Source organism: Symphalangus syndactylus, chromosome 3 (genome assembly GCF_028878055.3).
Source record: "Symphalangus syndactylus isolate Jambi chromosome 3, NHGRI_mSymSyn1-v2.1_pri, whole genome shotgun sequence".
NCBI classification, from domain to species: domain Eukaryota; kingdom Metazoa; phylum Chordata; class Mammalia; order Primates; family Hylobatidae; genus Symphalangus; species Symphalangus syndactylus.
The window spans coordinates 23,788,918-23,801,053 of record NC_072425.2 but is presented as its reverse complement, the minus strand read 5'-3'; the positions used below and the strand labels follow the sequence as shown (position 1 = coordinate 23,801,053).

Here is a 12,136-nt window from a genome sequence, read left to right as displayed (position 1 = left end):
TATTTAATCCTTTATGCAAATTTTCCACTGAAGGTATTTGTTTTTTCATATTGTTTTGTTTTGTCCTTAAAAAAGGAAACATTTCTCTGGAATGTTTCTTCCTGAGATATGGCTAGATATGGTCAGGTGGCTGGATATGGCCAGGCTCTTGTCTCTGTCTCTACTCTAAGAAGTTGTACTAATTACTTATATTTTAGCTAACATTCCTAAAATACAAGGAAAAATATCTTCTACATATTTTCCTGGTATACCTTAAATAATAGGAGTTTTTTTTTTTTTAAAGAACTTTAAGATCTCTGGATTAATAGAAATCATAGAATTTAACATAGTAAGGATATTGTAATTGCTTTAAGTACTTGACAAGTCGTTTATTCCTTTAAGCATTTTAGTACATATCATATATATTTTTTTGTGGGCCAGCTAATTTCGATAAAGGATAACCTTATGACAGATATAAGGTCTTTTCTAACAAAAGCCTAAAAATTGAAACCAAAGTATTAACATTGAATCCAAAAGTAGTCTTGATTACTTTAAATAATTTTGAGGAAAAATGGGGTATTTTAAGTAATGTATAATGTGGTCAATAATATCTTACTTTATTGCATATGTTTGTTCAAGCTCCCACCCATGTAAGGCCCCTGAAGACATGAACTCTATCCTACTGGTATCTGTATCCCCAGGGACCAACCAGCCCTGTGTTTATGAATTCTTGTGTCATGGAAGGGAGGAAGGAAGCAGCTTATAGATCCTACCCAAAACTCCTTTGCTTCCCCTTCCAGTTCTGTGATCTATGAGTCTAATTAGTAGCTAGATTATGTGTTTGCTTTCAACAAGTGACTGTTATATTTCTGGTGGACAGAGAGTTCAATTCCCACTGGATTTCTGTAGAGAATTATATATAGAAAGGAGGTAAATGAGGCATGGGAATGGCATCCAAGTTTTGAAGTTAGCTAAAATCAACCTGTGCAATGGGGATGAAACATACAAACCAGATTTGAATTTCCTTTTTAATTTTATTAAAACTACTAATAGTTCTTAAGTTTGCAGCCTTAGTCCCAGGATCGGAGGACATCTCTTTGAAGTTTATCCAGAGGGAACATCTTTTTCTGATTCACAAAGTTTCATATTGGCTAGTGTTTGGCATCCCATTTTAGGATACAAAATGTGAGCCTTTAAGCAGAAGAGAAATAATCAAGAGTGAGATGCCTGCATATTTTTCTATAGATATAGGTGGACTTTTATTTAATTTTTATGTAATCAGATGAAGTATCTTTCTGAATAGCCAATAGAATTTAAAAGTAAAAGCTTCACTTTGATGAGATATTATAGAAAACAACATATTAAGTGCCCACAATGTGTCGTACATTGTGCTGCATTTTCCATGTTCTGGTGAGGAACTTTATTAACATCGATCCATTTTCCTTTCAATTTGCAGAGGATGAAAATGTGATATAGAAATATTAAGTGAATTGCCCCCAAGTCATTGTTTTAGAAAGAGGTGGAGCCCCTGTTTATGCTACCACAATGACCCTCTCCTCACAAAGCAATTAAAGGTCTAAAGAGATTATTTTAAAATTAGCTCAGAACTAAGCCTAGGCAGGTTTTCAGCAAATATAAGCATTTAGCTAGGTTTCAAATTCACAGACTATTTTAGTTATAAAATTATTCATAGAAGCACAAATTATCACTGGAGCAAACATAATGAAGATTTGTATTGCTTTTCTCTTTTGGGAAATGCCCTATTGGAAGCAAAAGGTAACTGTTCGCTAGAGGGAACGAGCTGTAGTGATCTGTTGCAAAGTTTGGGCGTGATTGGCCCGCGAGAGCTTCCTGTGTTATGATTTAACTCGCGGAGGGTGGGGCCTGCCCGCAGAGGCTGCTGGTGATTGGATGGGCGGGGCCGCCGCTCACTCTTGGCCAAGAATGTGGTTTGAGGCTCTGCAAAGTTACAGAGGCTCGGAGGCGCTTGCAAAAGTGTGGCTGTCAGAGAGGGAAGTGCACATGAATTTGAAGACAGCATTAGAAAGCGTTCCGCCCACAGTTTCTCTGTTCTCAACGGCTCAGTTTTAACAGGATAAATTTTAAGTTAAGGTATGATCATTTTTTCTCTCTCTGTACAAAGGACTTAAAAGGAGGAGGAGTCAGAGATGTAAGTTCCTGTTTTTACAATAACTCTTTTGTGAGCTCCACGGTGGTGTAAATCGCAGAATCTACTTTTGTTCCCATGTATTTAATGTACACCATTGGCATATTGAACCAGATTTTTATCCTGTGTATAAAGGTTTTGGTGGAATTTTTAATGGTGAATTTTAAAGATTTATTGATATGAGTGCAGTCTTTTAAGAAATTATTTCTTGAGCCATAAAAATCCGAAATATACTTAGAATGTAAGCTGTTATATGTAGTTAACTTTTCAGAAAGATTTCAAATGGGTATTTTGGGAGTGTAGGGAAAAGAGTTTTCAAAATGCCACAAAGTTTTACCAGTAGTAAATTAAAAACCTTCCAATTAAGCTGCCACTCTTTTGTTCATCAGAAATGAAGAGACGTTTCTTTCTTGTATTGGGGTAAGCAAATACATAAAATTGAGTAATATTCTTTTATAATCACATGGGTCTTAGACTTGAGATCATTGGTGTTCATTTTTCTGACTGATACAGTTCCCTCTTTCGATAACTTTCTCTTCATTTATTGTTGTATTCCTCTGATCCTGTGGGTACCAACTTAAGAGTCATGAAGGTGTGAGTGGGAGGGCAAAGGTTCTCTGGGGGATTATTTTGTCTCCATATGAACAGTTGCCTCAGGAGACATGCAAGTCATTTGATGGATCTGAAATTCAGTTTTCTCATGTTTAAAAGGAAAGGTTAGACTAGATCATTGGCTCTTGATTTGCTTTCCCTAGCACACCTGAGAAATACAATCCACTCTTTTCAGTTAACAGTAGTGCCCTAATGCCATGACTTCAGGGTGTGGGAGGGTGTGTGGGTGTGTGAAAGCTCTGTTTTCCACCATGGGTAAGTGTAGTGGTAGAGGGGTATACCTCCTTAGGGCCCTCCATTTTGAGACTCACCGGGCTAAGTGGTCTTTGAGGTCCCTGTCAGCTCTCAGTTTATTGAAAAGCCAAATGTTTGTTTGTATAGGAGATTGAAAGTAAATTTGAATTTCAAGTATTTTATCTATTTCATACGTCTATTTTCTTCTAAGAAACCTTTTTTAAAAAGTACATTTAATTTTTTTTATTAAAAAGGCATTACTTATCTACTATAAAAGTTTTTTTAAATATAAAAATACTCATTACAAAAGGAAAAAATCCCCATGTAATCCTTCCACCCAGGTATAATTCTTGTTAACATTTTGGGATATAGTTTTTAAGTCTTTTTCTATAGATATATGCCATAACCAACTAACTTTGGAAACCTTTTTTAAAAGACACATTTTAGGCTGGGCACGGTGGCTCATGCCTGTAATCCCAGCAATTTGGGAGGCCAAGGCCGGCGGATCACTTGAGGTCAGGAGTTTGAGATCAGCCTGGCCAACATGGTGAAACTCCCGTCTCTACTAAAAAAAAAAACAAAAAAACAAAAACAAACAAACAAAAACCCGGGTGTGGTGGCCCGCACCTGTAGTGCCAGCTACTTGGGAGGCTGAGGCAGGAGAATTGCTTGAACCCAGGAGGCAGAGGTTGCAGTGAGCTGAGATCGTGCCTCTGCACTCCAGCCTGGGTGATGGAGTCAGACTCTATCTCAAAAAAAAAAAAAAAAAAAAGAGAGAGAGACACAATTTAATGCAACGCAAATAACACTGACCTACCTAGCTGTGCCCTTGGAAAAACCACTTAACCTCTTTGATCCTCAGTTTTCTCACCTGTAAAGTGGAAATGATTTCCATATCAAGTTATCCTGAAATTTAAATGAAAACTACCCATGTGTAAACAATATAGGGCCTGACACAAATAGATGCAAATTATTATATTTATTTCCTATTCTTCCTTTAAAAATGTTGTTAAGGATTATTATTTTTAAAGGAGTTTAAGGAACTTGGAGTTTTGTTGATTTTTTTTTTAATTCAGTCCCATATGAAGGCTCAAAAGAGGGGTAAAGAACAACAGCTTGACATTATGAACAAGCAGTACAAACAACTTGAAAGTCGTTTGGATGAGATACTTTCTAGAATTGCCGAGGAAACGGAAGAGATTAAGGACCTTGAAGAACAACTTACTGAAGGTAAGACTTTCAGTATGATTTAAGGTAAATCATTGTTATTACTGGTAAAAGAAACATTATAAAGACAAGCGTTAATCCAGATAGTAGCTAAATACAGTTCACCTATTAGTACTAGTATTTGATAGGGAAATATTTACAGGATACCCAAAAGTATTTAATGCAATTTTAAGAGTTTGTGTTTTGTGGCATTGATGCCTAGTGAGTCAGGTCATTCCAGTCAATAGGCCAGAAGTCAATACATGATCATGATAAGCTCTGGCATGTGATTGTCTATGGCATAAAATCCATTCAGGAGCAAAGCACCCACTGGCATCAGGGAACTCAGTGTCTGGTTATAAGAAGAAAGAGTTTTAGGATCTACTTTTGCAATGCAGATTTAAACTGCGACATATCCATAATAGTGGAAAAGGAAGACAATAGGCCATAGTGGTTTTTACACATAGGGCTCAGTGTAAAAAGATCCTACTCTCTGTTTTGCTACTGTCAGCTGTGTCACCTTGGACAAGTTGTTTTTATCTCAATCATTAGTTGCTGGGATAATTAAATGAGCTAGTATTCATAGGCCAGAAGTGGTGGCTCACGCCTGTAATCCCAGCACTTTGGGAGGCTGAGGCGGGCATATCACTTGAGCCCAGGAGTTCGAGATCAGCATGGGCAATATGGCGAAACCCCGTCTCTACAAAAAAAAAAAAAATTAGCCAGGCATAGTGGTACGTGTGCCTGTGGCACCATCTGCTTGGGAGGCTGAGGGTGGAGGATCACCTGAGCTCAGGGAGGTTGAGGCTACAGTGAGCCGTGATTGTGCCACTGCACTCCAGCCTGGGTGACAGAGTGAAACTTGGTCTGAAAAAAAGAAAAAAGAAGAGAGGGAGATAGTGTTCATAAAGTTCCTGGCACATGGTGCGTATCCAGTACTGTGTGTGTGTTTTAAGTGTTTAGGTTACACGTTATGTTGCCAGTCTTGGATTCATCTTACATACTGAGTGGTTTTGTTCTATGTATTTAGCAGCAAGAACTCACAGTTTTGCTACGTATTTTTTATTTTATTTGAAAATTAAACTTTTTCTTTTTTTTTTGAGACGGAGCCTCGCTCTGTCACCCAGGCTGGAGTGCAGTGGTGTGATCTCAGCTCACTGCAACCTCTGCCTCCTGGGTTCAAGTGATCCTCCTGCCTCAGCCTCGCGAGTAGCAGGGACTACAGGCACGTGCCACCATGCCCGGCTAATTTTTTGTATTTTTAATAGAGACGGGGTTTCACTGTGTTAGCCAGGATGGTCTCGATCTCCTGACCTCATGATCCGCCTGTCTTGGCCTCCCAAAGTGCTGGGATTACAGGCTTGAACCACCACACCCGGCCAAAATTAAACTTTTTACAGCATGAATCAGGCATTTTATAAGCATTGCCCCCTAAATGTACTATTTTTTATTTTATACCTGCTTAATACTCCTTTACTATCTATAATAGGAAGAAAATTTAACATTATGTTTTGAAAAAGAAAAATGATAGGAAAGAATTGAAAGCTTAGAATTTCACTCTTGGCTAATAACAAAATGCTGAGGAGACAATGCAGTACTTCAAAAGGATATATTATTAGGCCGGGCGCGGTGGCTCACGCTTGTAATCCCAGCACTTTGGGAGGCCGAGGCGGGCGGATCACGAGGTCAGGAGATCGAGACCACGGTGAAACCCCGTCTCTACTAAAAATACAAAAAATTAGCCGGGCATGGTGGCGGGCGCCTGTAGTCCCAGCTACTCGGAGAGGCTGAGGCGGGAGAATGGCGTCAACCCGGGAGGCGGAGCTTGCAGTGAGCCGAGATTGTGCCACTGCACTCCAGCCTGGGTGACAGAGCGAGACTCCGTCTCAAAAAAAAAAAAAAAAAAAGATATATTATTATCCTTTTTGCATCTTGCTTAGGCCAGATAGCAGCAAATGAAGCCCTGAAGAAGGATTTAGAAGGTGTCATCAGTGGGTTGCAAGAATACCTGGGGACCATTAAAGGCCAGGCAACTCAGGCCCAGAATGAGTGCAGGAAGCTGCACGATGAGAAAGAGACATTGTTGCAGAGATTGACAGAAGTCGAGCAGGAGAGAGACCAACTGGAAATAGTTGCCATGGACGCAGAAAATATGAGGAAGGTATGATTTTTTTCCTGTCTATTTTCCTTAGCTTCATAAGTAGATAATGTCCAAATTAAGTTAGTTGGAGGAGGTAACAGTACATTTTTTAGTGGGAAAAAGTATTAGTGGCTATATGGTGATTTTTTTATTTTAACAGTTGGGCTTTTTTTTTTCTTCTTTAGCTGTGATACATTTGGAATAATTATTTTTCTTTGCTCAGAAAAGGAAGATTATTTAAGCTGCATATCTATCTCTGAAAGATAGTGTTGCCAAATAACTCTAAAAAATATGAAATGGTAGCTATTACAAATACTGTATTAAATGTTAATATTTTATTTGTGCTGAAAAATTGAGCACAGAATGGTTTTTCTTGTTGTTACTGGATAATTTTAACATTATTTTATAGCTAACAAGACAGACATTGTTTTAAATTATATCCTTATGGACCTGATTTGTTACACATTCGTTTGGAGATTTCCCTTGCTCTATTTTAGTTGTTTGGAAAATGTTATCATACATGAGAACTAGAGATTTCCAAACTTCTTGCTCAGTAGAGCTGGCTCCAGAAATTGAATTAATTATTTTAATATTATGAAATATCTCAGGCATATTTAAAAAATCACAAATAATATTTAATATCATGTACTCACAACCCAGCTTAAGAAATAAAACATTATAGATACATTTGAAATCCTCTCTACTCCTTTCCAGAAGTAACAAAGTTCTGAATATGGTTATTATTTCCCTGCACCTCTATTCTTTTATTATATATGTAAACACCCATAAGCAATATATAGTATTTTCCATGATTTTAAGACTTATACAAAATGTATCATAGTGTACATATATGGCCACTTTCTTTCTTCCTTCATGTTTATGTTTTTGTTTGTTTGCTTTGGTTTTTTTTTTTTTTTGAGACGAAGTTTTGCTCTTGTTGCCCAGGCTGGAGTGCAATGGCACGATCTCGGCTCACTGCAACCTCCGCCTCCCGGGTTGAAGCGATTCTCCTGCCTCAGCCTCCCGAGTAGCTGGGATTACAGGCATTCACCACCTGCCGGCTAATTTTGTATTTTTAGTAAAGATGGGGTTTCTCCATGTTGGTCAGGCTGGTCTCGAACTCCCAACCTCAGGTGATCGGCCCGCCTTGGCCTCCCAAAATGCTCGGATTACAGGTGTGAGCCATGGCGCCTGGCATATGTTTTCGAGAATTATGCACACTGTTAGATGTAGTTCTACTTTGTTCATTTTTACAGACATATGTACCATCCTGCTTTATGGACATACCACAAATGTATTATTTATTCGTTCTCTTTTTGGGGGGCATTTAGGTGATTTCCAGTGTTATGCTATTGCAAACAATGCTGAGCATAACATTCTTGCACACATCTTGAACACATGGGGACTATGCTGAGAAGCAGAACTATGGGTCAGAGAGTATGTCCATCCTTTATTAAGTTCAGTAGATATTGTCAAATTACTTTTCATAGTGAGTTTATCAGCTTCTACTCCCACCAGCAATGTGGGGGCTACCATTCTGCCACATCCTTGCCAACACTGTAGTGTTGTCCAACTTTTTTTTAAAGCTTTTATTTTGAAATAACTTCAAACTTGCGAGAAAGTTGCAAGAGGAATACAAATAACTCACATTTGCCTTTCACCCAGAGTCATCAATTACTATTTTAACACATTTGCTTTATCTCCTCATATGTAATTTTTACATGATTTTATATACTTTTTAATTCTTATTATACTTTAAGTTCTAGGATACGTGCAGATTTGTTACATAGGTATACATGTTTCACGTTGGTTTGCTGCACCCATTAACTCATCATTTACATTAGGTACTTCTCCTAATGCTATCCCTCCCCCAGCCCCCCACCCATGACAGGCCCCAGTGTGTGATGTTCCCCGCCCTGTGTCCAAGTGTTCTCATTGTTCAGTTCCCACCTATGAGTGAGAACATGCGGTGTTTGGTTTTCTGTCCTTGTGATAGTTTGCAAATAATGATGGTTTCCAGCTACATCCATGTCCCTGCAAAGGACATGAACTCATCCTTTTTTATGGCTGCATAGTATTCTATGGTGTATATGTGCCACATTTTCTTAATCCAGTCTATCGTTGATGGACATTTGGGTTGGTTCCAAGTTTTTGCTATTGTGAATAGTGCCACAACAAACATACGTGCACATGTGTCTTTATAGTAGCATGATTTATAATCCTTTGGGTATATACCCAGTAATGGGATGGCTGGATCAAATGGTATTTCTAGTTCTAGATCCTTGAGGAATCACACACTGTCTTCCACAATGGTTGAACTAGTTTACAGTCCCACCAACAGTGTAAAAATGTTCCTATTTCTCCACATCCTCTCAGCACCTGTTGTTTCCTGACTTTTTAATGATGGCCATTCTAACTGGTGTGAGATGGTATCTCATTGTGGTTTTGATTTGCATTTCTCTGATGGCCAGTGATGATGAGCATTTTTTCATGTGTCTTTGGGCTGCATAAATGTCTTCTTTTGAGAAATGTCTATTCATATCCTTTGCCCACTTTTTGATGGGGTTGTTCTTTTCTTGTAAATTTGTTTAAGTTCTTTGTAGACTCTGGATATTAGCCCTTTGTCAGATGGGTAGAGTGCAAAAACTTTCTCCCATTCTATAGGTTGCCTGTTCACTCTGATGGTAGTTTCTTTTGCTGTGCAGAAGCTCTTTAGTTTAATTAGATCCCATTTGTCTACTTTGGCTTTTGTTGCCATTGCTTTTGGTGTTTTAGACATGAAATCCTTGCCCATGCCTATGTCCTGAATGGTATTGCCTAGGTTTTCTTCTAGGGTTTTTATGGTTTTAGGTATAACATTTAAGTCTTTAATCCATCTTGAATTAATTTTTGTTTAAGGTATAAGGAAGAGATCCAGTTTCAGCTTTCTACGTATGGCTAGCCAGTTTTCCCATCACCATTTATTAAATAGCGAATCCTTTCCCCGTTTCTTGTTTTTGTCAGGTTTGTCAAAGATCAGATGGTTGTAGATGTGTGGTGTTATTTATTTCTGTGGTCTCTGTTCTGTTCCATTGGTCTATGTATCTGTTTTGGTACCAGTACCATGCTGTTTTGTTTACTGTAGCCTTGTAGTATAGTTTGAAGTCAGGTAGCGTGATGCCTCCAGCTTTGTTCTTTTGGCTTAGCATTGTCTTGGCAATGCGGGCTCTTTTTTGGTTCCATATGAACTTTAAAGTAGTTTCTTCCAATTCTGTGAAGAAAGTCATTGGTAGCTTGATGGGAATGGCATTGAATCTGTAAATTACCTTGGGCAGTATGGCCATTTTCACGATATTGATTCTTCCTATCCATGAGCATGGAATGTTCTTCCATTTGTTTGTGTCCTCTTTTATTTTGTTGAGCTGTGGTTTGTAGTTCTTGAAGATGTCCTTCACATCCCTTGTAAGTTGGATTCCTAGGTATTTTACTCTCTTTGTAGCAATTGTAAATGGGAGTTACTCATGATTTGGCTCTCTGTTTGTCTATTATTGGTGTATAGGAATGCTTGTGATTTTTGCACATTGATTTTGTATCCTGAGAGTTTGCTGAAGTTGTATATCAGCTTAAGGAGATTTTGGCTGAGACGATGGGGTTTTCTAAATATACAATCATGTCATATGCAAACAGGGACAATTTGACTTCCTCTTTTCCTAATTGAATACCCTTTATTTCTTTCTCTTGTCTGATTTCCCTGGCCAGAACTTGCACCACTATGTTGAATAGGAGTGGTGAGAGAGGGCATCCCTGTCTTGTGCCAGTTTTCAAAGGGAATGCGTCCAGTTTTTGCCCATTCAGTATGATATTGGCTGTGGGTTTGTCATAAATAGCTCTTATTATTTTGAGATACGTCCCATCAATATCTAATTTATTGAGAGTTTTTAGCATGAAGGGCTGTTGAATTTTGTCAAAGGCCTTTTCTGCATCTATTGAGATAATCATGTGGTTTTTGTCATTGGTTCTGTTTATGTGACGGATTATGTTTATTGATTTGTGTAGGTTGAACCAGCCTTGCATCCCAGGGATGAAGCCCACTTGATCATGGTGGATAAGCTTTTTGATGTGCTGCTGGATTCGGTTTGCCAGTATTTTATTGAGGATTTTCACATTGATGTTCATCAGGGATATTGGTCTAAAATTGTCTTTTTTTGTTGTGTCTCTGCCAGGCTTTGGTATCAGGATGATGCTGGCCCCATAAAATGAGTTAGGGAAGATTCCCTCTTTTTCTATTCATTAGAAGAGTTTCAGAAGGAATGGTACCAGCTCCTCTTTGTACCTCTGGTAGAATTCAGCTGTGAATCCGTCTGGTCCTGGAGTTTTTTTGGTTGATAAGCTATTAATTATTGCCTCCATTTCAGAGCCTGTTATTGGTCTATTCAGGGATTCAACTTCTTCCTGGTTTAGTCTTGGGAGGGTGTATGTGTCCAGGAATTTATCCATTTCTTCTAGATTTTCTAGTTTATTTGCGTAGAGGTGTTTATAGTATTCTCTGATGGTAGTTTGTATCTCTGTGGGATTGGTGGTGATATCCTCTTCATCATTTTTTATTGCATCTATTTGATTCTTCCCTCTTTTCTTCTTTATTAGTCTTGCTAGCGGTCTGTCTATTTTGTTGATCCTTTCAAAAAAGCTCCTGGATTCATTGATTTTTTTGAAGGGCTTTTTGTGTCTCTAGCTCTTTTAGTTTGGCCCTGATCTTAGTTGTTCCTTGCCTTCTGCTAGCTTTTGAATGTGTTTGCTCTTGCTTCTCTAGTTCTTTTAATTGTGTTGTTAGGGTATTGATTTTAGATCTTTCCTGCTTTCTCTTGTGGGCATTTAGTGCTATACATTTCCCCTTATACACTACTTTAAATGTATCCCAGAGATTCTGGTATGTTGTGTCTTTGTTCTCATTTGTTTCAAAGAACATCTTTATTTCTCCCTTCATTTCATTATGTACCCAGTAGTCATTCAGGAGCAGGTTGTTCAGTTTCCATGTAGTTGAGTGGTTTTGAGTGAGTTTCTTAATCCTGAGTTCTAGTTTGATTGCACTGTGGTCTGAGAGACAGTTTGTTGTGATTTCTGTTCTTTTACATTTGCTGAGGAGTGCTTTACTTCCAACTGTGTGGTCAGTTTTGGAATAAGTGCGATGTGGTGCTGAGAAGAATGTGTGTTCTGCTGATTTGGGGTAGAGAATTCTGTAGATGTCTGTTAGGTCTGCTTGGTGCAGAGCTGAGTTCAATTCCTGGATATCCTTGTTAACCTTCTGTCTTGTTGATCTGTCTAATATTGACAGTGGGGTGTTAAAGTCTCCCATTATTATTTTGTGGGAGTGTAAGTCTCTGTGTAGGTCTCTAAGGACTTGCTTTATGAATCTGGGTTCTCCTGTATTGGGTGCATGTATGTTTAGGATAGTCAACCCTTCTTGTTGAATTGATCCCTTCACCATTATGTAATGGCCTTCTTTGTCTCTTTTGATCTTTGTTAGTTTAAAGTCTGTTTTATCAGAGACTAGGATTGCAGGCCCTGCTTTTTTTTGCTTTCCATTTGCTTGGTAGATCTTCCTCCATCCGTTTATTCTGAGCCTATATGTGTCTCCGCACATGAGATGGGGCTCCTGAATACAGCACACGGATGGGTCCTGACTCTTTATCCAGTTTGCCAGTCTGTGTCTTTTCACTGGGGGCATTTAGCCCATTTACATTTAAGGTTAATACTGTTATGTGTGGATTTGATCCTGTCGTTATGATGCTAGCTGGTTATTTTGTTGGTTAGTTGATGCA

The 12,136-nt window shown here is 38.5% G+C and overlaps 1 protein-coding gene across 21 annotated transcripts in view; it reads left to right on the top strand.

Annotated features, from left to right (window-relative positions):
* CNTRL (centriolin) overlaps positions 1-12,136 on the top strand; it is a 104,388-nt gene that overhangs the window by 45,892 nt on the left and 46,360 nt on the right. For 19 of the 21 annotated variants that reach the window (XM_063636033.1, XM_063636039.1, XM_063636043.1 and 16 more), the window contains 2 exons: positions 4,069-4,222; positions 6,139-6,359. In XM_063636033.1, the coding sequence (XP_063492103.1) occupies positions 4,069-4,222; positions 6,139-6,359 (375 nt within the window). Of the gene's footprint in view, positions 1-1,760; positions 2,150-4,068; positions 4,223-6,138; positions 6,360-12,136 lie in introns of those variants that run through there. The other 2 variants (XM_063636045.1, XM_063636046.1) reach the window with 2 other exon arrangements.